At 39.5% G+C, this 27,487-nt stretch overlaps 2 protein-coding genes across 12 annotated transcripts in view; one reads left to right on the top strand and one right to left on the bottom strand.

Annotated features, from left to right (window-relative positions):
- LOC103793567 (uncharacterized) overlaps positions 1–27,487 on the top strand; it is a 156,488-nt gene that overhangs the window by 78,735 nt on the left and 50,266 nt on the right. The gene's annotated exons all lie outside the window — the stretch shown is intronic.
- The window catches only part of UBE3A (ubiquitin protein ligase E3A), an 85,568-nt gene continuing 72,619 nt past the window's right edge, over positions 14,539–27,487 (bottom strand). For all 11 annotated transcript variants that reach the window (XM_078375688.1, XM_035303553.3, XM_017973220.4 and 8 more), the window contains 3 exons: positions 27,326–27,399; positions 17,213–17,356; positions 14,539–16,439 (listed from right to left, as the gene is read on the bottom strand). In XM_078375688.1, coding sequence (XP_078231814.1) covers positions 16,319–16,439; positions 17,213–17,356; positions 27,326–27,399 — 339 coding nt within the window. In that variant the 3' untranslated portion in view covers positions 14,539–16,318. The remainder of the gene's footprint in view (positions 16,440–17,212; positions 17,357–27,325; positions 27,400–27,487) is intronic.

Genomic DNA, 27,487 nt, shown 5'->3' with positions numbered 1-27,487 from the left:
ATGTTGGCCAGGCTGGTCTTGAACCCTTGACCTCATGAGCCGCCTGCCTCAGCCTCCCAAAGTGCTGGGATTATAGATGTGAGCCAACGCGCCTGGCCTTCAATGTCTTTTGAGAAAGGTCTATTCATTCCTTTGCCCATTATAAAAGCAGGTAGTTTTCTTGCTCTTGAGTGTTTGAGTTCCTTACCCATTACCAGATGTATCATTTATAAATATGTTTTTCCCATTCTTTGCGTTCTCTCTTCGCTGTGTTGTTTTCATTGCTGTGCAGGTTTTTGATTTTGATGCCGCCCCATTTGTCTCTCTTTGCCATGCTTCTGCAGTCACATCCAGAAAAACCATTCCTAAGACCAATGTTGTGGGGCCTTCCCACTAGGTTTTCTTCAGAAGGTTTAGAGTTTTAGGTCTTATATGTTCAGTTTTAAATCTATTTTGAGTTTTTTATGTGGTGTAAATAAGGATCTCATTTAATTCTTCTGCATGTGGATATCCAGTTTTCCAACACCATTTATTGAAGAGCCTGTCCTTTCCCCCTTGTGGGTTCTTGGCACTTCTGTCAAAAATCAGTTGACTCAAAATGTATGGCTTTATTTTTGGATTTTCTATTCTGTTCCATTGGTTGATGTCTGTTTTTATGCCAGTACCATGCTGTTTAATTATAATTACTTGATATTTTTAAATCAAAGAGTGTGATGTATTCAGCTTTGTTCTTTTTGTTCAAAGTTGTTTTGGCTATATATGGTCTTTTTTATGGATCCATATGAATTTAAACATTGTTTTTACATTTTTGGAAAACAGTGCCATTGGCATTTCAGGAGATGCATTAAATCTGTAGATTGCCTTGGGTACTGTAAACATCTTCCCAATATTAATTCTTCTAATACATGAACATGGGAGATCTTTCCATTTGTTTGTTTTCTTTCATTTCTTTTATGAGTGTTTTACAGTTTTCAGTATGCAGATCTTTTACCTCCTTAAGTTTACACCTCAGTATTTAAATATTTTTGTTGCTATTGTGAGATTTTCATAATTCCCTTTTCACATAGTTCATTACTAGTAAATAGAAACACTGCTGATTTTTGTAAGATGATTTTGTATCGTGTAACTTTACTGAATTTGTGTATCAGTTCTACCAGCTTTTCGTTTGGTTCTGGGGGAGTCACTGCAGTTTTCTGTATATGGTTATGTCATCAGAAGTTAGAGACGATTTAACGTCTTCCTTTCCTATTAGGGTACCTTTCATTTCTTTCTCTTGTGCAACTGCTCTGGTCAGGATTTCCAGTACTGTGTCAAACAGTGATGCGAGTCATACATGGCCTCCATACCTAATCTGTTGAGAGTTTTTTTTTATCATAAAACCAGGTTGAATTTTGTCGAATGCTTTTTCTGCATCCATTGGAATGATCATATGATTCACATCTTTCATTTTGTTATGTGGTGTATCACATTTATTGATTTGCATATGTGGAACCATCCTTGCACTCTAAGGATGAATCCCATGTGATCATGGTGAGTCATTCTTTGTGTTTGTGAATCCAGTTTGCTAATATTTTGTTGAGGATTTTTGCATCTATGTTCATCAAGGATTTTACTTGGTCATTTTCTGTCCCTGAAGTGTCTTTGTTTGGCTTTAGCATCAGTGTAACACTACCCTTGTAAAATGAGTTTAGAAGTATTCCCTCTGCTTCACTGTTTTGGAAAAGTTTGACAATTTATATTAGTTCTTTAAATGTCTGGTAGAATTCAGTAGTGAAGTTGCCTAATCCTGGGCTTTCCTTTGGTGGGAGACTTTTTATTGCCGGCTCAATCTTTTTACTCATTATTGGCTTATTCAGATTTAGTTTCTTCAGGATTCACTCTGTAGGTTGTGTGTGTCTAGGAGTTTACCCTTTTCTTTAGGTCATCCAATTTGATGGTGCATAACTGTTCGTAGTAGTTTCTTATCTTTTGTATTTTGGTGGATTATATTTCTTACATAATATAGAATATATATATAACAATCCTTTGGTTTTATATATTTTGTACAATACATAATTCATATACTATTTTATATAATTAACATTTATAATTTATATATTATGTTTTATATATAAATATGTAATACACAATTTCTTATAGAATATATAATCCTTTGTATTTAAAGGATATGTCTTATAATCCTTTGTATTTTGTTGTAAATATCTCCTCTTTCATTTCTGATCTTTTTGAGTACTCTTTTTTTTTTCCTAGTCTAGGTAAGAATTTGTTGATTTTGTTCATCTTTCCAAAAAAAACCAACTTGTACTTTTGTTCATTTTTTTCCAGCCTTTATTTCACCTGTGATCTTTGTTATTTGCTTCCCTCTGCTAACTTTCGTGCTTAGTCTGCTCTTTTTCTAGTCCCTTTATGTGAGAGGTGAGATGCTTTGTTGAAGTAGGTGTGTATTGTTACAAATTTCCATCAGGACTGCTTTTCCTGCATCACATTTTATTTCCATTGTCATTTGTCTCAGGTAATTTTTAATTTACTTTTTGATTCTTTTCTGTGGACTATTAGTTGCTCGGGAGCATGCTGTTTGATTTCCACATATTGCTGTATTTTCCCAGAATTGATTCTTGTTTCTGATTTCTAGTTTCGTATCACTGTCATCGGAAAACAAGACTTGATGTGATTTCTGTGCTCTTAAACTTGCTGAGATTAGTTTTGTGGATCAACATATATCCTAGAGAATGTTACATGTGCATTTGAGAACAAAATGTATTTACTTTGCTGCTTCAGGATGGAATGTTTTGTATATGCCTGTTAGGTCCTTTTGGTCTCAAGTGTAGTAATTGCAGTCCGTTGTTTGCTTACTGATTTTCTGTCTAGGTGATCAGTCTGACCATTGTGGAAAGTAGGGTATTGAGGTCCCCTGTTGTAGTACTGCAGTCTGTCTCCCTCTTCAGATCATTGAACAATATATTTAGGTGTGTCAATGTTGGGTGCATATATTTTTACAGTTGTTATGTCTTCTTGGTGACCTGAATCCCTTTATCATTATATAACGAACTTCTCTGTTTCTTTTTATAGTATCGACTTAAAGTCTATCTTGTCTGACAGAAGTATTGCTAACCCTGCTCTCAATTTCCATTTATGTAGAATACCGTTTTTCATAATTTCAGTTTCAGTCTGCGTATGTTTAGTAGAAAAGTGAGTCTTTTGCTGTGCGCAGTGGCTCATGCCTGTAATCCCAGCACTTTGGGAGGCCAAGGCGGGTGGATCACTTGAGGTCGGGAGTTCGAGACCACCCTAACCAACAAAGAGAAACCCCATCCCTACTAAAAATACAAAATTAGTTGTGTGTGGTGGTGTGCGCCTGTAATCCCGGCTACTCGGGAGGCTGAAGCAGGAGAATTGCTTAAACCCAGGAGGTGGCAGTTGCCGTAGCTGAGATCTCAGCATTGCACCCCAGCCTGGGCAACAAGAGTGAAACTCTGTTTCAAAAAAAAAAAGAAAAGTAAAGTAAATCTCTTATAGGCAGGGTGTGGTTATGACTTTTTTAAAAATCCATTCTGTCACTCTTTTTGTTGGAGAATCTAATCCATTTACGTCCAAGGTAACTATTGGTAAGGAGTTCCCAGTGCCATTTTTTAATTTGTTTGCTGGTTGTCTTGTAGCTCCCTTGTTTCTTTTTTCCCTATTGCTGTCTTCCTTTGTGGTTTGGTGGTTTTATACGGTGGTGTGCTTTGAATCCTTTCTGCTATAGTATATGCAACTACTGTAGTTTTGCCATAAGGCTAACTGGAAATGTTATCCTCACAACAGGCTACTTTAAGCTGATTTAGCTGCATACAAAAACTACCCTTTCATAATCCCCCACCTTTTATCATTTTGATGTCAAGGTTTACATTTGTTTTTTTAAATTTATATCTCTTAATTTATTTTAGCTACAGTTGTTTTTAATAGTGTTATCTTTTAAACCTCCTAATAGGAATAGCATTGCTTTACATGCCACCTTTATAGTATTAGAGAATTCTGGTTATGAATTAATTATACCATTTAATGTATTACTTTTATGTTTTTCGTTAACTAGCAGTCTTTTATTTAAGCCTGAAGAACTCCCTTTTAGTGATTTCTGTAGAGCAGGCCTAGTGGTGACAAACTCCCTTAGGCACTGTTTATCTGGAAAAGCGTTTATTTCTCCCCTTGCCAAGTATTCCTTATTAACTGTTTGGTTTCCCTCAGCACTTTGAATATACCATCCCACTCTCACGGGCCTGCAGGACTCTTGCTGGTAAGAACCACTGAGTCTGTACTGGGGCTACATTGAATGTGATGTTTCTTACCTTTGCTGCTTTCCGTATTCTTTGTCTTTGATTTTGGATGATTGTGATGTGTTTGGGTGAACTCTTTGGATTGAATTTGATTAGTGACCTCAGCTTCCTGTTCCTGAATTCTGTCATCTTTTCCCAGGTTTGGGAATTTTTCAGCTATTACTTCCTTACTTTCTAGGCCTTCTTCTTTCTTTTCCCCTTAAGGACCTCCTATAACGCCAGAGTAAGCTAGTTTGATGGTGTCTTACGATTCTTACAGACATTCTTCTTTCTTGTTTTGTTTCTCACTGTATAATTTCAAATGTCCTACCTTTGAGCTTATTGATTATTCTGCTTGATCAAGTCTGCTGTTGGAGCTTTCTGCTCAGATTTTCAGTTCACTTATTGTATTCTTTATCTTTAGAATCTCTATTGTTTTTATTTCTTTGTTAAACTTCTCATTCTGTTCATGCATTGGTTTCCAAATTTATTTTTCCTATCCATATTTTCTTGTACTTTCCTGAACTTGTTGAAGAGGGTTAGTATAAATTATTTGCCATGTCACAGGTCTCCATTTCTTCTGAGTCTGTTACTGGAGCTTCGATATCCAGTGCACATCAGAAACACGGCTAATTCCATAGTACATGTTAGAAATGCGGCTTGATTGTACAATCAGTGTTAGAAGCTCGCTTGCATTGACGACGAAGTTGAGGGTATTCAGTATGTGCATCCTGGCCAAAATACTTGTAGAGAACCTCTTTACATTGCAAGAACAGGGTAGAAGAATCTGAGAAGGCCTTTCACATGACCCTCAGAAAGGACATGCAGGGCTTGAACCCAGAACATACAAACATGTACAGAAACCAGGTCAGAACATCTGTTGTGACTAATGCCAGCAGTAACACAGCAGGGCCCATTGCTGGTCACTGTTACGGTTCCCTTGTGTAATAAAACTTTGATGTAAGTGGAGAGGTTATAAGCCCTGAAAGCTAAGGTCTTACAGTACCTCTTACATGAACACTCCTGGGTGTGCTTTCCAAGAAATGCTTTTGAAATAATGCCTGTGGCACAACTTGATTTGACACTGGTTCTCTTGATAAGCTTCTATCAAGGTTGTAAGGAATAGCTAACTCTTCCCCACTTTCCCTGCCAAATAGGAGCTCATGGTTACCTATCAAAGGTATTTAAGAGCTCTATCTGACTCAAAGGCCAGTTCGATCAAAACGTCTTGAAAGGAGCTCAGTTTCAGGAAATCAGTGGTGTCACAGTGCCCCACTAGGGTGTGTACACGTTTGCATAGTTTGACTATAGAATGTGCTTTGTTTCACAGGTGAGTCTTGGCGTGCGATACTTTTAGAGCAAAAGTCAAAGATGATTTAAAAAGACATTTCAGAGAATTGTAAAGAGTAAGGGCTTCCTCAGGAAGTCTTCTGGAGTTCTGCCCACTTCTCTTAGGTGGCTTTACTGTGTCCATCTCATAGCCTCTCTGGCTACACTGGCTGTATTGCAGAGTAAAGCTCACTGTTTCAGGGCCGGTAGAAAGTGTGGTCCTGTCCCGGATTCCTTTTTGGGAAGATGTGTTTGATAATAACTGGCAGACTGACAAGTGACTAACATTGAGCTAAGCTGCGAAGGCAGACGTCAGTTTGACTTGAAGCGTTTAAAAGATCTGTGCATTCTCTGAAGACTCTGCCCCTCAGACCTGAAGGATCACGTGCTGCCTTCCATGGCACCTGTGCAGAGGGCAGAAGAGGAAATCCATACCTGTGTTCAGTATGAATAAAGGGGACATTGGAACTCTGTGTAGATCCCTCATTGGAAGGGCGTTTCGTCTCTTGCTGCCTCCGGAAAGAGCACTCCTTAGCCTTCCCTTTTGTCAGTTCTCTCCCCAATAAGGCTGTGAGCAGAGACGACCCAGGGCAGTTCCGAGACTGAAGTCTCGTGTCCCAGGTCTGAGCCCTAGCTGTAGCTGTCTGTATAACTTTGGCATGTCCCAGAGTAAGTTTTCACAGCTTGATAGGTGTCACTTGAGTTTTGGATGCAGGTGACTGTTAGCCCGTCCCCTTTCTGTGCTTCAGATCTGTCATCACTTGGGTCGTATGACCTCTAGACAGCGTTCTTTCCACAATTTCAGAGTGGCAGAAGCAGACTGGAGCTCCTGCTGCCTCTGAGCTTCAGTGAATTATGACTTGTTGGAGGGAAGCTTCAAGTATTTTGTATCTTTCAAGAGCAAGCACGGTGTCGGTCAGCAAGAATATGTAGCAGATGCTAGTGAACAGCAGTGATGGGGGCTGAATGCACCATGCTTGTGAGCCTCGCTGGAGAAGTCTCGGGGCACCTTCCCCTCCCATGATGGTGGAATGCTGTCCACTGGACTGTTCAGAGACTCTAAAGATAAAACCTGGGCTGACTTGCTCTGCCTGCTGGAGGGGGACCTCCTTAATACCTTGTATATGAGATGTGGAGTCAAGAAAGACCAGGCCTGGTGTGAAGGCCCGTGGCCATCTGACTTCAGCCTAGTTTTTCAGTCCAACTCTACCCTAAATTCCCCATAGAGGTCATTCAGTCCCGAATGAGGTTATTCTCCTGGTCTCTGTGTGGGTTCTTACACATAATGGCAGTATTGCTTACTGTATACTAGAGATTGAAAATAATTGGGGGAACATTCACTACTTTGCTTCTTCAGTGGCTTGGGGAGGGAACGGGAACAGGAACCTGGCTCCAGTATCTGAATTTTTATCAATAAAAACAATCCAACAAATGGAGCTAGTCAGTAAGAGAACCAGGAGGGTCTGCCCTCCCTCCCGAGTCAAGCCCTCTGGTGTGGGGGGACCTCCTGACATGTAATCAAGCGATGACAATGCCCACTGAAGGAAGCTGACCCTCAAGTGACACGTGCTGTGAAATGCGCATGAATGGTACATATATGAAATGCCCAGTGATCTTGAGCAAAGTGCTTCATAGCTTGAGGGCTGAGCAAGATGATCTATCAGGCCATGTTTACCTTGAATCCACCAAAATCCAGTTGCTTTAGCTTGTCACAAAGCAGGTACTGAATGGCTATCCTGCAGTCCCTCCAGTCACCATTCAGGCTTTTTCCCTGAGGCAAAATAAGATAACAGAACAGTTAACATATTTTTTATCAGTTAGGTGGTCATGAGATAAATATCTATGGGAAGTGGCAGTTTTTCATTGAATGAATAATGGTATGGCTCTCTTTCAATAGTATTTCTGTTTATTCCCTAAATACGTAAGTTCCCTAAAGACAGTAAGAATACCCCAAGAAAGTGAAATTCATGTCACAAAGCACATGGCCAAATACCTGTAGGTGTGCAGTGCCATGTGTGAGATCAGATGACAGAAGGGAGGCCTACTTTCAGGCAGAGGCTTCTCCTGTCCCCTGGAGTAGCCATGTGCTGTTCTGTGTGACTGCTTCCACTTCGGTTAGGTAGAAGCTATTTAAAGCACGTAGATGGTCGTGATGAGAAAAAAGCCACCCTTAAGTGAATAATGGAAATTATAAGTGTGATTTGAGGGTGGGGCTGGAGGTGGGAGATGGGTAGAAAGGAGTGCAGTGGAAACAAAGGAGCCTTCATAAAATTAAAGTCACGTAGGATAACATGATTGATTTACTCACCACCTTCATAGGATCATACAGCAAACAAGTGGGTTTCTCCTTTTCCTGCTTTTCTGAAATGAGCTACACTCAAAAAGCAACGTGGGGTTGTGCTGTCCCTGCAGGATGGCAGGAAAGCGTGAGCAGCAGCTGAATGCTAGAACAGCTCCATCCAGGATCATTTTTCACACGCTGGAACCGTTCTTATACTACCTTTTACTGGTAATTTCTGTAGAAATCAGGAAGTCCGGTTGACTTGGCAGTCACAGTGGCGTTCACACATTGACTCAGCAAGTATGTTATGTGTAGGGCAGTAAATAGGTACGTTCCTACTCTCATGGGGCTTAAAATGCTTTGGGGAACACAATTTCAATTTGAAAAGTATCTTAGTCCAGTTAACACATGTTGAAGGTGATGGCATCGTTTTGCTGGATTTGGGGCCAGGATGCAAGCATATTGGGGTAACTTCTGAAATGTAGTTAGGTAATGTTCCTTCCACGTGGGCCCGAGTGTATGTTTACCTCCCAGTTGTGATGAGCTGGGATCCTCCTGCTCAATCTCAGCTTGAAGCACTTGGAAGTTATCTGCCTGCTGTGCGTGATTATCTTGGGGCAAGATAGCTCACTTGCCTCAAGAAACCCTTTCGATACCACTACTGTGCCCTTTTTGGGACAGAGGTAGGCAAGACCCCAGGGTAAGGCAGGGTGCTGAGATCTTTAGGGCATAACTGATGTAACTGATGATTTTGTGTTTCCAAAGTTTCAAAATTATTTTCACTTGGCTGATTTATCTTTATGTAAATATATGCTCTCCTTAAAAGTTACAGTGAGGGCTGGGCACGGTGGCTCAAGCCTGTAATCCCAGCACTTTAGGAGGCCGAGGCGGGTGGATCACAAGGTAAAAAGATCGAGACCATCCTGGTCAACATGGTGAAACCCCGTCTCTACTAAAAATACAAAAAATTAGCTGGGCATGGTGGCACGTGCCTGTAATCCCAGCTACTCGGGAGGCTGAGGCAGGAGAATTGCCTGAACCCAGGAGGCGGAGGTTGCGGTGAGCCGAGATCGCGCCATTGCACTCCAGCCTGGGTAACAAGAGCGAAACTCCGTCTCAAAAAAAAAAAAAAGTTACAGTGAGACTCGACATTGGGGAAAGGGAGGCTCAGCCAGCGTTATGCAGACAGTAGGGATGAGGATGGAAAGTTTGAGTCACCCCAGTAACTGGGTGGTTCCACAAAGCGCATGTACCGTCCGCTCTGTGCACTGGAGGCACAGCCACGATGAACACAAAATCTTCGCCCTCATTGATCTTGGTGTCCGCCTGTTGAAGCAGACAAAAGCAAGTCCACTTTTTCGCATTACCTCTGTTGTGGGTTCCTTGGCATTTCCGTGGATTCCGTGCTTGTCCTTCTCTGCTCTCTGCCTTTGCCAGGGCGGTAATTTTCCTGCCCACAGGTTCTGCTATGGACTATATGCTGGAGTCACGTTTTTATCTTGTGTAGGCTTTTCTCTAGACTCTTATTTCTAATTGCCTCAGGACAGCTCTCCCTGGATATCTCTCAGACACTTCAACTAGAACACCATTCAACTGTGCTATTAACAATTTTCCTTTCAAAACTACTCCTCTTCTCTGTAGGCCCAAGTGAAACACTGTCCATCCAGTTCCCAAAATCTGAAATGGGAAGTCGTCTTTGACTCCTCTCCCATCCATGAGCACTGACTCAGTCACCCAGTCCTCCTCGGAAGACCGTGGCCTCCCTTCGATCCTCAGGTTATCTGCCTTTTTAGAATTACGGCAATTACTTAACTGCAGACCACATGGACACTTGTGCTCTTTCAATTTGTAATAACTATAAACTGCAAAACTGGTTATGTCTTTGGACTTCTGCAAATAAAGTCCAAAGCCCTTGGTATGGTCTATAAGACCCCACATTATCTGACCTGCCTTCTTTCCCAATCTCATCTGGATCCCTCAGAGCCGGACACTCAGGCATATTAAACACCTTCCGCCTGTCTGCCTCACACACGCTTACCCGTCTGCTTTCAGCTTGGCCATCACCTGTCTGCAGTATTTCTGAATCTCTGCCCACTGTACTTTCGCATACATTTCACCTTCAGTGGTTTGTACTTATGCCTGGTCTAACTAGATGGTCTCCCTGTAATGGATTCCTTGATTCAACAAAGGAGCTCTGAATCGGCCTGAAACCTATGGAACCCTGCAAAATGGCAAACAGTCAGCAGGTATTTGCCCAGTAAATGTTAATGCAAGTAAAAAATTTCACACTTCAATCAGAGTAGGATTAGAGCTAAGTTTAAAAACGTTCCCATTGAAATCTTCCTCATTATAAATACCATCCTAAATGTCCTGAGTCCTCCCATAGGTCTCATTTACCAAAGCATGAAGACTCTTTCTCACTGTGTGTGTGTAGTTGGAGAGGCAGAACATAGTGTGGTTCTTTTTCTTTTCTTTTGGCAAGTCTCTCTGTATCGTTTTTCTGGGGATGAAATCTCAGGCTATGTAGCTTTTCCAGTCCCTTTTTGGCAATCAACAAGTCATCAGTTTTTCTAGCTATTAAAAAGCCCACACCTTTGAAATATCAAGATGCCAAACAATTGAATATATAATTCCACCTCTTACTGATGCCTTTGGGTGGGAAGCTTAAAGACAGCAGTGTGGGCAATTGGTTTTTCTTTTCCTCCCTCCACCTTCTTTCCCATTCAAGAGCTGTTGGTGCCCTTTCTGGAGGGGAGGGAATTAGAAAAAAAAGATCCTGCCTTATCCAGTCACTGTTAATTATGACTTTGAGCCAGGGTGGGGCATGGCTTTCTTTCCTGGAATACACCCTGCTGAGAACCTCAGCTGAGATTCTTTAAGCTGGCAGTTTCCAACCTCTCCTCCCTCCCTCAACAGCTTCAACATTATATGGCACTCAGCCGCAGGGTGCAGAGTAGTTTTCAAGATGGCTCACATCCCATCTCTTTCAATGACGGTGTGGTCTATGGAAAACATACATCTTGAGTACATTATTGGTGGGAGTACTCTGTAGCTGCCACAGGCCACATCAGGTACCTCTTACCCGAGACCCTTTTCAGAGAGTCAGGTACCATCCCCGTGTCCCCCAACATCTAAAGATCACAGGTGAAGGTCTCCAAGTAGTTCACTTAAATACCTCAGTAGGTTTAAGATCAGAGAAAGCTACCAATTAATGAGACCAGTATGACGCTGACCCGAAAACCAGACAAAGACGTCATAGGAAAACCACAGACCAACATCCCTTATAGATACAGGTGCAAACATTCTAATAGAATATTAGCAAACGAAATCCAGCAGCATAGAACAGGGTGTGTGTAGCATGGACAACTGAGATTATCCCAGCAATGCAAGGTTCATTCAGTAAACAAAAGTCCATTAATGTGTAATACAACATATGAAGAGAATAAAGGACAGACAAAACAACATGACAGTCTTAACACAGAAGCAACATTTAATAAAATCCATACCCCCTTCCTCTCTCAGTAAACTAGGTTTAATAAAAGAATTTCCTCAACTTGAAGCAAACCCACAGCTAACATCATACTTAAGGGTGAAAAACTAAATGCTTTCGCCCGAAAATCAGGAACAAGAAAAAGATGTTTGCTCTTGTCACTTCTGTCCAATACTGTACTGGAGGTGCTAGCCAGCGCACTAAGACAAGAAAATGAAGTAAGAATCCAGACTGGAAAGGAAGTAAAAGTACTTCTGTTCACAGGTGAACGATCTTATATGCAAAAAATACTAAGTGACCAAAGAATAAAAAATTAGAAAAGCTACAATATACAAGATCAATATACAAAAATCAATTTTATTTCTAACATGAATGAATAAAAAAATAAAAATTAGAAAATAATTATAGTGGCATCAATAAGAGTAAATACTTACGAGGTCAATACTTGTACAATGAAATCTATAAAACATCATAAACAAACTAAAGACCTAAGCAAATGCAAAGATATCCCACAGTCATGGAATAGAAAACTTAATAAATTTATCTACCAATTCAACTAAATCCCCATCAAGATCCCGGCTGTTTTGCAGGAATTGATACGATGATCCTAAACGCCATACAAAATGTAAGGGACCCAAAATAAAATGATTTTGGAAAAAAAATTAGGAGGATTCACACATCCCAAATCAAAACTTACTACAAAGCTATAGTAATCAAGACAGTGTGGTATTGGTATATAGGACAATGGAGTAAGACTGAGAATCCAGAAACAGTCTTCTATTTATGGTCAACTGTTCTTTGACAAGGGTACCAAAACCATTCATGGAGAAATAGTCTTTTCAACTGGTGGCTGGGCAGCTGGATATACAGATACTAATGCACTTAGGCAAAAGTGGATGAAATAGGAAGTTTCACTAAACTTTGCTGCATGCCGGGTCATTTTCAATCATTTAGGTGGCCACACTTACAAGGTAACACAAGATGGAGGCAATAACGTGAAAGGCGAAATGATTTTTAAAAAATGAGTCTCTGTCATGAATTTACTTATACTCCAGGCAAAGGTTATAAAAAGAAAAAAAAAACCTTAGAAATCAGTGTTCAGCTAAGAAATGCACCTCACCATGCTGTGCTACCATGGAAGCACTGGAGGCACTTTGGGGGTTGATGACGTCTTCATGGGTGAGGTATTTTAACAATCTGGTCATGAAGAGTATTTCAAAAATATAAAATGAGCATGACAAATGAAGATGCTGGGTAGGAATGCAGGGAGAAAAATGTAATACAAGGCAAAACTGGAAAGGTCAGTGAGGGGGCAATGTGGAGGCACTGAATGCAGAGGATATTAAAATTAGCAAGATGGTGTTCTGGCACAAGGAAAAGGATTGAAGAGGGAGATCAGAGTCAGGGAGTTAAAAGAGGCAGCTGCTAGGAAAGTCTAGGTAAGTCAGAGGGTCAGGGACCGTATAATAAAGAAGGAATGACGCGAGAAGTGTCAGGGGAAATAATTGACCAGTGACAACTGAGGAATGAGAGATTTTGATGACTGGGGTGGAGACACTTCTTTAAAAATAAACAAGCAGTAGTTGATAGAGATGCCAGATGAAGAGTGTTTAGGCGTACTGACTTTGAGATAACAGAAATCCCAGAGATGGAGGTCTGAGCAAAAGATACAGAATTGGGGAGGAATCTTTGGGAGTGACCGAGGTTGACCAGACACAGTGGGCAGTACAGGTAAGAACTTTAAGCAGAATTTGAGGAGTAGCCATCCACAGTCTGGGTAAGCTGTGAAGGAAAAACAGCAGCCAGAGAGGCAGCAGCTCAAGGCAGGGTATTCTCAAGGCTATAGTTACACGTTACTGATATTGGCAATGAGAAGGTTATAAGGATCCTTGAAGACGGTACTTTGAGTGAAACCGCCCTGGATTAGTAGCCTTTCACAGTGATATCTACCCCACACCTGCATCCCAGTCCTGCAGTGGCTGTTAACAGATGCCAACTCACTTACCCGGGAGGGGAGAAAAGACCTGGGACTCTGCACTTGTAAAACCCTCTGCCCGTCCCAGGCAGTTCTTTACACACTAACACTGTGAGGTAGAAGGACGCATGACAAATGAGGGAGCAAATGGAAGCGTGTTTTTGGTTTTTTTAGTGGCCCAGGAAGGGTGGCAAGGGTACAGATGGCCCTCAGATAGGCATTGGTGGAAGGTCAGAAAAAAAACAAAAAAACAAAAAAAATGGGGTAAGCAGGTAAAAAGGATAAAGGGATCACGACTACACAGGGACCAGTCTTGGGAAGACATTTTTTCCTCTGACAATTTGTATGGAATTCTTGAGAAAAATTCCTCAAAAGGGGCCTGAAATCTCAGAATGGCCACGTTTTCAATGCAACAGGGAGTGATGCTGCCCCATGACAACCATCTGTTGTAACAGAATGTCAGTACCGAGGAGGGATGAGTAACACAGCAAGTTCTGTTTGAAGCCTCATTTTCACGTTTCCTTTTGATACGTGTCTCCCTATACGGCAGGCATCCCCAAAGCAGCTGCCTCAGGAAAGCAGGGTTATCTTAACCAGCTTATTTGCTGGAGCTGCCAGGGTCCAAAAATGTTTGGCTGCAGGCTCTTTTCCTAAGTTTTATGCTTGAAATGTTCTATCATAATTAAAGGTAGACACAAGTTTGCATGCCAATTACTTAGGGTTATGGTTCCTTTTTTCCCTGCAGCTTCCTGGAGACTGAGGTTTAATTCAAAGGAAACCACACTATGTCACAGAGAAGCTGGGCAAAAAGTCCTTCTGTGACCCAGCATTTGGGGCGATGGAGCATCCATTACAGTCAGAATTTCTGTTCTCCTCTTCCTTAAAACATTGTTCAGGGACATTCCATTACATAATAATGAAAAGGCAGTGAAAGGAAGAGAAGTGACAACAAGCCCAGCATAAGTAAGCAAGCTGAATTACCAGCTTGTCTGTGCAACCAAGGATTTTTTTTCCTGCAAAATTTTAAGGGTAGGTTCACTTTGACTCTTTGTTAACAAAGTTTATTTGATGTGAATTGTGCATCCAATAACCTATTTCGGTTACCACTTTAAAATCTGTCACGGGGATACAATATTACAACTGTAGATCTTCAATACCGTAGTAATAAAACTTGAGAACTGAAGAGCACACATTTCTTCACGAATTTATTATATAAAACGCCCTCAGAGTATTTAATTTCTCCTCACTTTCATTACACATTAAGAAGCACAGTGGATGAGAAGCCTTTAAGATGACTACAGTTGCACGAAGGTCCCTTTCATCAAGGTAGCATACGTACCTTAACAGGCTGGCCCAGAAAAACCCCATGTTACCATATCACAATATGGAAAGCATTGTCTTTTTTTGTCCACTAAATAATGGTGAAAAGTGCCACAGTTTTATTTAGCATTATGGTACATAACAGTTCTGTTTCAATTATGAAAAAAATTAAAATAATCCTGAAAGACATCCTTTTTCTCCCCCCAATGATTTGAACGCTGCATTTTTCCTGCCAATTTCAAACAAATCATCAGGTTAATCTACAGTAATCAGTTAAAACAATCACCAAGGCACAAGCTCAGCACAGTAGCTACAGCTTGTAGCAAAAGGATATATCAATGTCTCACCTTAGTTAAAAATACATAATCCTTTTATTTTATAATGCAATAAAAGAAATTAACATCACATACACAGAAGACTAGGAAAGGGGAAACTACCTACTTCTGAAAATCCAGTAATGTAAACCTATTTGTACTTTTCCATAGTACATGAAAGTAATGTTTAACATGTTTTGAATTAAATTTAACCTGTGGGGCTATACAGTGTAATCTTAGGAGTAAGAGTTTCATTCACTTCCAGGTCAGCTTACTATGATTAAGTAACACAAGGCACAGTAGCCATCTTTTTCATCATGTTGCAACACTGATCACGTGCCTCGATAAAATGGCTGATTTAACAAGATGATGGCAACACGAAGGGGAGACTTTGGATTGTCTATTTAAAATCTAGGTAATAAGTAATTAATAAAAACTCTATCTTAAGTGCACTTTCACATGCTTTTTGTTTATAATAAACAACAAACTTCCTAACTTTGCTGTAATAGGCTTGACTACCATTTCATTTGGCCAAATGCACTTTCCCCAGTAAACTTAAAATAACAAGAACAAAAATCCCTGTCCTTTCATATACTAAGAAAGAGGATTGGCTACTGAAAAGTTCATTGCAAGACACATGAAGACAACATACTGTGGCATGAGTTGTTCTAATCTGTTGTGCTGTTGCTCAAGTTCTGAGGGCTGCAGTTAAACATTCCAATTTCTCCCTTCCGTCTTTATTGATGCTCAAGATTTTGCACAAAAACTCTTTGGGGGCTAGAACAGCAGTAATCGCAACACACTGTTTTCAAGACTTCAAGTTTCAAAAGCAAATCATGAAAAAAAAAATACAGTTCCTGATTTGAGTTAGATACAGGGACAAAAAAGTAGCACGTACTTGAAGGTTACATGGTCTACAAATGGTGGCAATATTTTCCTTGGGAGAGTAGTTCTGTTGGTATATATTTTTTAAATACTCAAAAGGCTCAACCTCAAGCAGTAATAAACACAAGCAAAAGTGATTTAACCCTTAAAATAAATATTCAGAAAAACCTCTCTGTACATACAAGTGAAAGAATATGTAACACTTTCACGCAAAAAAATAATTATAATAATAATAAAGGATTTGTTCATATATGTAGCTGAAATCTGCTGTTCCAGCCCATATGTCCCCAATAAAGAAGGGAGGCACAGACATAGGTGACTCTGTGGTTCACTATCTTACAGCCTTTTTGTACTGGGACACTATCACCACCAAAATTCATCCCTCGTTATATTTTTAAAATTTTTTAAATTTTTTCTTTTTTTTTTTCCTTCCTTTTCTTATTCTGTTTTGTTTTACAGCATGCCAAATCCTTTGGCATATGTGATGGCCTTCAACAGTCTCTCTTTAAGTTTTTCTTTGCTTGAGTATTCCGGCAGTAAGAGCACATTAAAGCAAGTATGAGATGTAGGTAACCTAGACAGAGGGAGGGAGAAACAGGAGAGCGTAAGTCACGGGAGTGCACTGGAATCAGGTGCTCCTAGCGTGGACGCCGTGCAAATCATAAACTCTGCCGCGTAACGACCAAGTATCGGTGTCTAGAAATCACTCAAAGCTGGTGGTGATGACGGTAAGACACCGCATCCATTGAGTCATTACCACATACCAGATACTGTTTCAGGTAATTCATTCTTGCAGTTCATTTTAACTAAATCTTTCCACAACCAAACCACAGAGAGGACATCAGTAGCATTTTAGAGGTGAGGTTATTGAGAAGTTAAGCAACTTCCTCTAAGGTGGAGAAAATACTCAAATCTGGTTTACAAGATTTTAAAGTGTGTGCTCTTAAATGCTTATTAGAGATACTGCTGGCAATATGATTATGAAAATGATTTCAACAGGGTTCTAGCATAACCAAATAATAGTCTCCTAAGCTTCAATTTAACCGTTCTAAATAGATTATCATATAATAAGCCTTTAAATTGACAAGCTGGGAATCAAAAAAGTGAATGAATCATACTAATTTGAAAAATTCCAAACCAATGTGAGCTCCATAGTTTTTAACTAGGCCAATTTCTTAAAAGTTTCCTCACACAATGACAGCAAAATATTTTCTTAACTGTTTAATATGATTTGGAGATTTGTATATAAAATCACGAATGTGCTTAGAAGCTACAAAGACAGTTCATACATGTATGACGGGGAATGGAAGGTTTTCAGTGGATATATAGTCACAACTTAATAATTACCTTTCCGTGTCTGGGCCATTTTTGGCTATAATCATCTTTAATTTTCCTAGTCCTCCCACAGGTGCTCTGTCTGTGCCTGTGGTAAACTGCAAGAAGAGTCTTTTCTGTTCATCTGTAAATGAATGAACGATTTCCCAGAACTCCCTAATGAGAAAAGATACAATACTGGTTTCAGCTTGGCATTCATTATAACTGGTACTAATATAAACTTATGATTTAAACTAAAACTATATTAAGAGGCAACTTGGAAGTTAATATCAGGAACTCTTCTGGTGACTGAGAATTTCCAAACAAATTTTCCGTAAACAGTTCTGAATACATAACAATTTAGGATTAAAGTAATGCAGCAAAATATTAGTACTGCAGTAGTAAAAAAAAAACTGAGAAAACCCAAGTGTGTAACAACAGGAAGTGACTATGTAAACTATGTTGTAATCACTTCACGTGGTCAGTAATGAACAAAAGACCAAATCCTATGAATTGAAAAAGACTGAAAGGAATATTGTGAAAAATTCCAGGTGCCTTTGGGTATATATTTTATTTATCCTTTCTCTTTTATTCTCCTGGTCTACTCATCCTTTAACGCAACTTTGGGAGGAAAAAGTGGTGATACAGATTAAGGACAAAAGAAAAAGCGCCCCGCCCCCCAAACCCACCTGGCGCCAAATTCAAACCACCACATACCTAATGGCAGTAATACAACAGTTCAATTTTTATATAAACTAGAATACTTTTATCAACTAACATGTGCTGTGTACGGAGGAGAATTATTCTGACATTTCTCCCATATAATATAAAATAATATAATATATAATAATGCAGTTATTATAAGAGAATGATTTATCCCTGTGGCATTCCTAAAATCTGCGTAATAAAGCCATGTTTAAATGACACTTAATGTTACAGTTCTAAAATGTGAAATGCAAGCTCATGAAGTGCTATCTTGAAGTCTGTTTGAATAATCAGGCATCTATAAAATATACAGTAGTTCATAGCTAAATAATTTTAAGATTCAACGAAAGTATTTTTAGTTGGTTATAAATATAAAATGCCTCTTAATATTTATTTACAAAGCTATTTCCAGAGCCAGGTGCAGTGGCTCACGCCTGTAATCCCAGCACTTTGGGAGGCTGAGGTGGGTGGATCACCTCAGGTGAGGGGTTCAAGACCAGCCTGAAAAACATGGTGAAATACCCTGCCTCTACTAATACAGAAAAATTAGCTGGGTTTGTTGGCTATTTGGGAGGCTGAGGCAGGATAATCACTTGAACTCAGGAGGTGGAGGCTGCAATGAGCTGAGGTCACGCCACTGCACTCCATCCTGGGAAACGAGCAAAACTCCACCCCACTTCCCCACCAAAAAAGAAAAAGTTCTTTCCAGAATGGTTAGCAGAGAACATCACACATCCCAAATCAGTAATTATATATATTTTTTCTAGTTTTTGATACTCTAATATTCCAACATACTATTTTTATTATCAAAATGCTGGCATTTTTGTTGCTACAACACCATTAATCTGAAATAAATTAAAACCTTTATTAGAATTCCTGGCGGCCGGGTGCAGTGGCTGACGCCTGTAATCCCAGCACTTTGGGAGGCCGAGGTGGGTGGATCATGAGGTCAGGAGATCAAGACCATCCTGGTCAACATGGTGAAACCCCATCTCTACTAAAAATACAAAAATTAGCTGGGCATGGTGGCGCGTGCCTGTAATCCCAGCTACTCAGGAGGCTGAGGCAGGAGAATTGCCTGAACCCAGGAGGCGCGGAGGTTGTGGTGAGCTGACATCGCGCCATTGCACTCCAGCCTGGGTAACGAACAAAACTCTGTCTCAAAAAAAACAAAAAAAAAGGCAAGGAGAAAGATCACATCAAATGCAAAGAAACTAAAACTAAAGTAGAAGAAATATAAAAGTGAATAAAGCACAACAATAGTACCATATAAACTGAAGACAGAAGAAACATCTAAAAAAAGAAATGAAGCGATGCCTGAGACTCTCCTTGGGGTAGGAGGAATTCTCATATAATTAATTGGTCTGGCAGTGTTCACTTTTCCTGCAAGTGATCTATAGCCCAGGGACACACAGCAGGCAGGAGCACTGCCAGGAACACCAGGCATGGGAGAGCTTGCCACGATAGGCACAAGGCTCAGGAAGCACTCTCCAGCCCACGAAAATCTAGTGGGGGGTCCCTCTTCCCCCACCCAAACACACTCTACACAGATCAGCTTGGAGAAGCCCCCTCAAGCAGGACCACTCGGAACCAGTGAAAGCCCCAGCGGAGTAACATAAAAGCAACAAACCAAAACAGCACCACAAAGGCTCTGAAAAGGGTCACTGGAACCACAGTCCACAAACATGCGCCAAACCTCAACAGGTTACCACCGAAGTAACAATTTTTAGAAGGACAGTCTCCTCACACATCTGTCATACCAAGAACCAGGAAAATCACACGAAGGAAAGAAAATCAACGCCAACACTGGGATGAGTAAGATGTTGAAATTATCTGACAAGGATCTTAATGCAGCCATCATAGAAATGATTTGACAAGCAATTATAAGTTCTACTGTTTCAAAAATGAAACAATAGAAAATCTCAGCAAAGAAACAGAAGTTATAAGGAAAAAAAAGCCAATGGAAATTATAGACCTAAAAAATACAATAAGCGAAAAATAATCATTAGATGGGCCCAACAGCAGAGAGAAGATGACGAAGGATAGAAATCTGAACAAAAGAGAGAAGACAGAGTGAAAGATGAGCTGTGCCTCAAGTACGTGTGGGACAGTAACAGATGACTCAACATCTGTATTGTCAGAGGCCTACTAGAATGGAGATAAGAATGACACCGAAGGAACATCTGAGGAAGCAATGGTTCAACAAATTTCCCATGTTTAGCAAGAGACAAACTTAGAGCTTCAAAAAGCTGAGTGAACTCCAAATAGCATAAATAAAACTATCCTTCAGGAACAGAGGGAAAATAGTCATTTTCAAAAAGAGAAAAAAAGAATTTCTCATTAGCCGACCTGTCTTTGAAAACTGGCTAATGGAAGTAATAAAAGATGGAATCTTGGAAAAAACAGTGGAAATAGCAGAAACATGGCTACATGCAACAGAGGATGGCTCTCTTCATGAGTTCTATAAGTCATATTGGATAACTGATGGAAAAACTGTAACAGTATTAATCCTCAAAACAAGACTATTTAAAAGTGGGGAAAGAGACCTAACCGAAAGTAAGGTTTCCACATCTCATTCCAAGCTGCAGTGTTGACAGCAGTGAATGGGGGTGAGTTGCATTATCTATAATGTGATGCCCACAATGACCACGGAAATGACTGTGAAAATAACTATAAAATACATAAGGCCGGGCACGGTGGCTCACGCCTGTACTCACAGCACTTGAGAGGCCAAGGCAGTCGGATAACGAGGCCAGTAGTTTGAGACCAGCTTGGCCAATATGGCAAAACCCGTCTCTAATAAAAATACAAAAACTAGCCAGGCATGGTGGCATGCACCTGTAGTCCCAGCTGCTCAGGAGGCTGAGGCAGGAGCACTGCCTGAACCCAGGAGGTGGAGGTTGTACGAGCCGAGACTGCACCCCTGCACTCCAGTCTGCACGACAGAATGAAACCCCATCTCAAAAACAAAAACAAAACCAAAAACCAACCAACACACACACAAAATACACTACAAATAAATCAAGAGAAAATTCTCAGAAATGTTCAAACAATCATGGAAGGCAAAGAAATAAAAAATAAACTGAAGATAGAAACGGAAAACAAAACAGCAGACTTCAGCCCTAACATATCAACAAATGCCTTAAATATAAATGGTCTTAAAAGGCAGAGACTAACAGTTTTTAAAAATGACCACCATGTGCTGTTTACATTTCAAATTCAGCAACACAGGATGAAAGTAAAATGACAGTAAAAGATCATCCAAATCTTTTTTTTTTTTTTGAGACAGAGTTTCGCTCTTGTTACCCAGGCCGGAGTGCAATGGCGCGATCTCGCCTCACCACAACCTCCGCCTCCTGGGTTCAGGCAATTCTCCTGCCTCAGCCTCCCGAATAGCTGGGATTACAGGCTTGAGCCACCATGCCCGGCCTGATCATCCACATCTTTAAATTAATCATTAATTTGAAAAACCCAGAAATGATTACATTCACATCAGATTCAGAGCAAAGAAAACTGCAAAACAGAAAAACCTTATATAATGATAAAGGATCAATCACCAAGACATAATGATTCCAAGCGGACAGGAACCAAACAACAGAGCCTCAAAATAAAACAACCCTTGAAGCTGTAACTTTGTGTCTTTTGCCAAACTCACTCAGAAACTGATCTATAAAAATATTCTCAACTGATTTTTAACACGCCAAAAAGCAATTCAATGAAGGAAGAACATACCTAGAATACAGTAAGTACTCTTCAGACTCAACAGTAAAAAACCAAATGCACTCTGGTTATTTAATACCAGAGAAATACAAACTTTTTGTTTACAACTAACATCACAGTCGTAAATATTATAGTCTCTCAATAAAATGAGGAATAAAGTAAGAATACCTTCGAATCACATAAAGATTGGAAATAAACCTGTTTTGATTTGTAGATGACATAACTGTTTACCAGAAAACCCTAAGAATCTATTAAATAAGTACTAGAATAATTTAGAAAGGTTATAATACAAGGTCCATATACAAAAATCCATTTTATTTCAAGATAGTGGTAAAAAACAGTATTTAAAAATGTCACTAATAGCATCAGAAACATATTTCAAATTTATTCCTGACCAAAAAGTACATGATTTCAACACTAAAAACTATAAAACAATGCTAAGAGAAATAAACAAACATCTAAATAAATGGAGAGAGATAAAGTGCTCAAGGAGTGGAAGAATCCATATTGTTAAAATGTGAATTCCCCCCCAAACTAACCTGCCCCAATCTAAGCAACCCAAATCAAAATCTCTGCAGGCTTTGCCCCCTTTTCTTGTTTGTAGAAATTAACTGATTCTAATATTTATATGCAAATAAAATAGTCAAAGCGAACTAATTAACAGTGTGGTTTTGGAAAAGGACAGAACAGAATGGAGGGTCCAGAAACAAGGATCACACACGGACTGATTTTCAACCAAAGTGCAAAAGCAATTCAATGGGGAAAGGAAAGTCTCTTCAACAAATAAAACGATTTAGAAAATGAATGACATCCAGTGTCTAACATTATAAACATTTATTGGTGGTGGATCACAGATTTACACATAAAAGTTAAACCTGTATTCTACTATTAGAAGAAAACATAAGATATTTGTGGCTCTGGGCTAGGCAACGATATAAAAGGACATTAAAAAAACTATAAAAGAAAAAGTAGACCTCAAAAACTTAATTTTTGCTCATCACAAGACAAAAATGAAAAAGAAAGCCACAGACTTAGAGAAAATAATCCTAAAATGCGTATCAGAAATGGGCCTTTCATATAGACTATACAGTATTCCCCAGTCAGCATGAGGAGTAAGTTCCAAGACCACCTGTAGCTGTCTGAAATTATACATGGTACTGAACCCTGTATATACTATGCATGATTCATTTTTCCGTCACAATTTCATGGATAAAAGATTCATTCTTAACATAGAATTTTAGCAACTTCAACATAAGATCTTTTAATTCTTTCCTTATTAAGTCAGGAACTTTTTCACCTTTTCACTTAGAGGAAGCACTTTCCGGCTTCACTGGCATACCTGAATTTTCATCACTGCTCTTGTGCTTTCGGGCCAGCCACTGAGTAAAATAAAGGTTACCTGAACACAGCACTGACACTACAACAGTCAGTTGATAACAATAGACTAAAAGTGGTGTGCAGTCTAGACAATGTGGCTATACTTGGAAAAGGGATAACTAATGCCCTGGGTGGAGAGGTGGGAGATTTCACCACGCTTTTCAGAATAATATATAATTTAAAAGTCAAGAGTTGGTGGCTGGGTGCAGTGGCTCACGCCTGTAATCCCAGAGTTTTGGAAGGCTAAAGTGGAAGAAATGCTAGAAGCCAGGGGTTTGAGACCACCCTGGATAACACAGTGAGATTGTTTCTACCAAAAAAAAAAAAAAAAAAAATGAAACAAAACAAAAACACAAAAACTAAAAATTAGCTAGGGATGGTGGGTGTACACCTGTAGCACCAGCTACTCAGAAGGCTGAGGAAAGGAGATTGCATGAGCCCAGGAGTTTGAATTTATAATAAGCTGCAGAAATGAACAAGCAACTCACCGCCCCCGCACCCGATACGTCAAAAACACTGAATTATTCAAGGAATTTTCCACTTAATGTTTTTGGACCACTGCTGACCAAAGATAGGTGAAACCAAAAAAAGTGAAACTAAGGATAAGGCAAATTGCTGTATTTTACAGAAAATATCTATAGTCAAAAGAAATATAAAAATGAGGAAAAGGTAATTTTAGTTAAATATGCACCTACTAGATGCCTTCGAAACTCTCTTCCTACATGTTTGCCCAAGAGAAAAAAAACATTTCCACAGTAAGACTGTATACAGCTTTATTCACAATAGCTCCAAACTGGAAACAATCCAGCTGTCCAACAGGTAAAAAGCAAATTTTGCATATTCATATAATGCAACACTCCTCTATAATTTTTAAAATGGCACAATAATAAATCAACACAATAACATGGATGAATCCTGAAAATGTTCTGTTAACCCGAAGAGTCTAGATGCAGTACAAGAATGTATTATATGATGATTCCGTTCATAAGAAATTCAAGAGCAGACAAAACTAATCTATAGCGACCGCAATTACAACAGTCATTGTCTGTTCTAATGGGGTATGGGGATTCACTGGAAGGGAAAATATGGGAAATCTGTGTTAATGAACATAGTGTATACTTTGACTGAAATATGGCTGCATAGATGTAATTTTTAAAACTAACCCAGTTAAGCCCTGGGTATGTCACTGTATTCACATTTTACCCCACACGACACAGACACCACCATTATTACCCCACACCGATAACATTTAGAGACCAGTTAGGGAATCACATTATTTGAAAATGAGTAATGGGTAATAATTAAGCACTATCTTATCTAATATGTGCATATTTATATACATGTGTACAGATCACATACATGGATCTGTAATTTAGGTTAGTCACAAAGTTTTTCTTCACAAGTATTACAGGTAATGAAGGAAGAATAAAGAATTCAAATATCACAATTTTGCAACCCTTAATCAATTAGCAAATCTAGGCAATCAGAATCCATGATAAAAATTACCAGAAAAGACAAAGTGAATGAGACTAAATTATCCCTACAAACCAGTATCTATGAGGTATTTGGGAAGGAAATAAACTCTGAATCTGTTTTTTTGTGGAGATGGAATATCACTCTGTTGCCCCAGCTGGAGTGCAGTGGTACAATCTAGGCTCACTGCTATCTCCACCTCCCAGGTTCAAGAGATTGTCCTGCCTCAGCCTCCAGAGTAACTGGGATTACAAGTGCTTGCCACCACATCCGCTAATTTTTGTATTTTTCAGTAGAGACAGTTTCACCATGTTGGCCAGGCTGGTTTCAAACTGCTGGCTTCAGGTCATCTGCCCGCCTTGGCCTTTTTCGCCTGTCTTTTTTCAGTTGCTGAAAAAGCTCTCCCTGATTTTGTTTCTTGTTGACTTCCTAGAAATATCTTTCCAAATGTCCCTCTCCGTGTCACTTTTTCAAAGTTAGGAGCAGAGACTGCAAGTTTTTTTGACTGGTAATTTTTGTTTCAAAGGTTTGATTCAGATTCAGAGTTGATTTTGCCAGGCAAGGTGGCTGAAACCTGTAATCTTGGCACTTTGGGAGGCCAAGGAGTTTGAGACCAGCCTAGCCAACATGGCAAAACCCCATCTCTACTAAAAATAGAAAAATTAGCCAGGCATACTGGTGCGCACCTGTATTCCCAGCTACTCAGGAGGCTGAGGCAGGAGAATGACCTGAATCCGGGAAGCAGAGGCTAGTGAGCCCCGACCGCACCACTGCACTCCAGCCTGGGTGACAGAGCAAGACTCCATTTAAAAAAAAAATTTAACAGAATCTTATTTCTAGTGGTTTACATATTAAATATGTTGTTAACTTTTAGCTGAAATATATTAAACAGCCTCACGGTTTTTATTTTTATGAACTCTGCATACAATAAATACTAACCAAAATACCTACACAGCCACAGTACTGCCAGTTCAGTTTCAGAGCATGGCAAATAAGGTGATTACGGCAGTGAAGTGAGTCACACACAATTCTGTTTCCGAGTGCATAGAAAAGTTACGTTTACACTATGCTTTGGTCAAGTGTGTCATGTACTATGTCTAAACATTAGTACTATCTTAATTTAAAATCATTGGTAAAAATGCTGATGAATTGAGTATATTTGTTGGAAAATGGTGCTGACAGACCTGCTCAATGCAGGGTCGCCACCAAAAACACTCAGTATCTGCAGAGTGCAATAAAGTGAGATGCCTGTATTGTCCTTTTTCCCTTTTATTAAAAGCATTAAGTCTTCAACTATCAACTACTTGTAGACTGTTTAATGAATTAATATTTTCATATTTATGTTGAGAAAAGCAGCTGAATTTAGGTAGGAAAGGTTTAGAATATCATCAACTCTGAGGATGAGTTGGAAGCTACTCTGTCATTTTTCACATACACTAGTTTGCCCTTCAAACCATACATTTAAAAATGATCTTAAGATACATACCAAGTATGGATTATGTTGCTAGAAATAAAATTAAAACCTTAATTTCAAAGATAATTTCTCTTACCCTTCAGAGATCATCATTTGACTTTTTTCATAACTGTTAGAAATTGTGTCTGATAAATCATATTACAGAGATATTGCTGTTATATTCCTTGTGACTAACAAGTAGCGTTTCCCCATCACCATATTATCCCCACCCTTTAATGAATCACCTTTGAAACGCTGAATACATAGCAGCACAGAGGTTGCTAAGAGTAAATAACATTCACCACTGCTGCCAGAAATGACCAAAGGTGCACCAAAATGAAGAAATACTCCTAACTTCCCACAAACCAGGATGAAGAACCTTATAAAATAACAGAACAAATGAATATAATGTAACATACAGCCATCCCTTGGTATATGTGACAGGGACTGGTTCCAGGACCGTCTGTGTATATGAAAATCCACACATACTCAAGTTCCACAGCTGACCCTGCGGAACTGGCATATATAGAAATCAGCCCCTGTATATGCAGGTTCTGACTGGATCTGCCCTTAGTAGAGGAAAAAAACCCTGCATGTCAGGGGGACCATGAAGTTCACAGCTGTGTTGTTCAAGGGTCAACTGTAAAATAAAAATGTTGATTGCTGGATAACTGATATGCATTCTAGTGTTTATATACATGAGTCTTAGAGCAGTAATAACCTTTGGCGTCAACTTCCAGGAAGGTCCCTGTTTGCATGCCTTCTCATGCAATCCACCAGTGGGTGCCAAAAGTGTATCTTTTTGTCTCTTGAACCAATCTCAGCAGGGGATGGGGAAGCCTATGTCTTTCAGAATTGAATGGCAGAGTACGCAGAAGTAGACAGTACCGTAGTAAGGGCATCTGCTTAAAAGCCGATAGAACTGGGAACCTCCACATCTTTCTGCAGGAATTCAGGGTTCAGTTTCTTAAGTTGTAAAATGGAAATACTAATATGTATCTGAACATACTCTCTTAAGAATTAAATGAAAAACTGTACCTTTTCACTCAAAAAGTGCTTGATCCTGAGTAGCCATGTAACAGTTCACAAATGCAGAATTCAAAACAGGAAAAAGATGCCAAAGTGGTAGCCTTATTTTAATTACCTTAGCAGTAAGAATACGCTCACCAGTATCACAAGAAATATTAGATAATTTATACCCCAAATGCAGCAGGAAACGTGAGACTCACATATAACAACACTTCACCACAAGATTAACTCTGAAAATTGGTGATGATATTACAAAACAAATCTAAGTATACAGATGAGAACTTGTGAGTTTGCTTATTCGGGAATTAGTACCTAGAGATAAAGGTCTGAAGCAAAATCACACAGCCCTTGAGTGAGTCAGACCTTCTCTGAAGAATTCAGTGCCTCACCTAATCAGAACGGAGTCCCTGGTATAGCCGCCGTCATACTCTGTCGTTTCTTCCAATGCCTGGAAATCTAGATTCTGAAAATTCAAGAAAATATGTCTTAGTGTCTCCTGCACTGCTCTTCATTACGAACAACAATCCATCCGTGACTTTCTGCAGACGCCT

The sequence above is a fragment of the Callithrix jacchus genome, chromosome 6 (assembly GCF_049354715.1).
Source record: "Callithrix jacchus isolate 240 chromosome 6, calJac240_pri, whole genome shotgun sequence".
In the NCBI taxonomy this organism is placed as follows: Eukaryota; Metazoa; Chordata; class Mammalia; order Primates; family Cebidae; genus Callithrix; species Callithrix jacchus.
The sequence above is the reverse complement of the archived record's forward strand: the minus strand, read 5'-3'. Positions and strand labels throughout refer to the sequence as shown.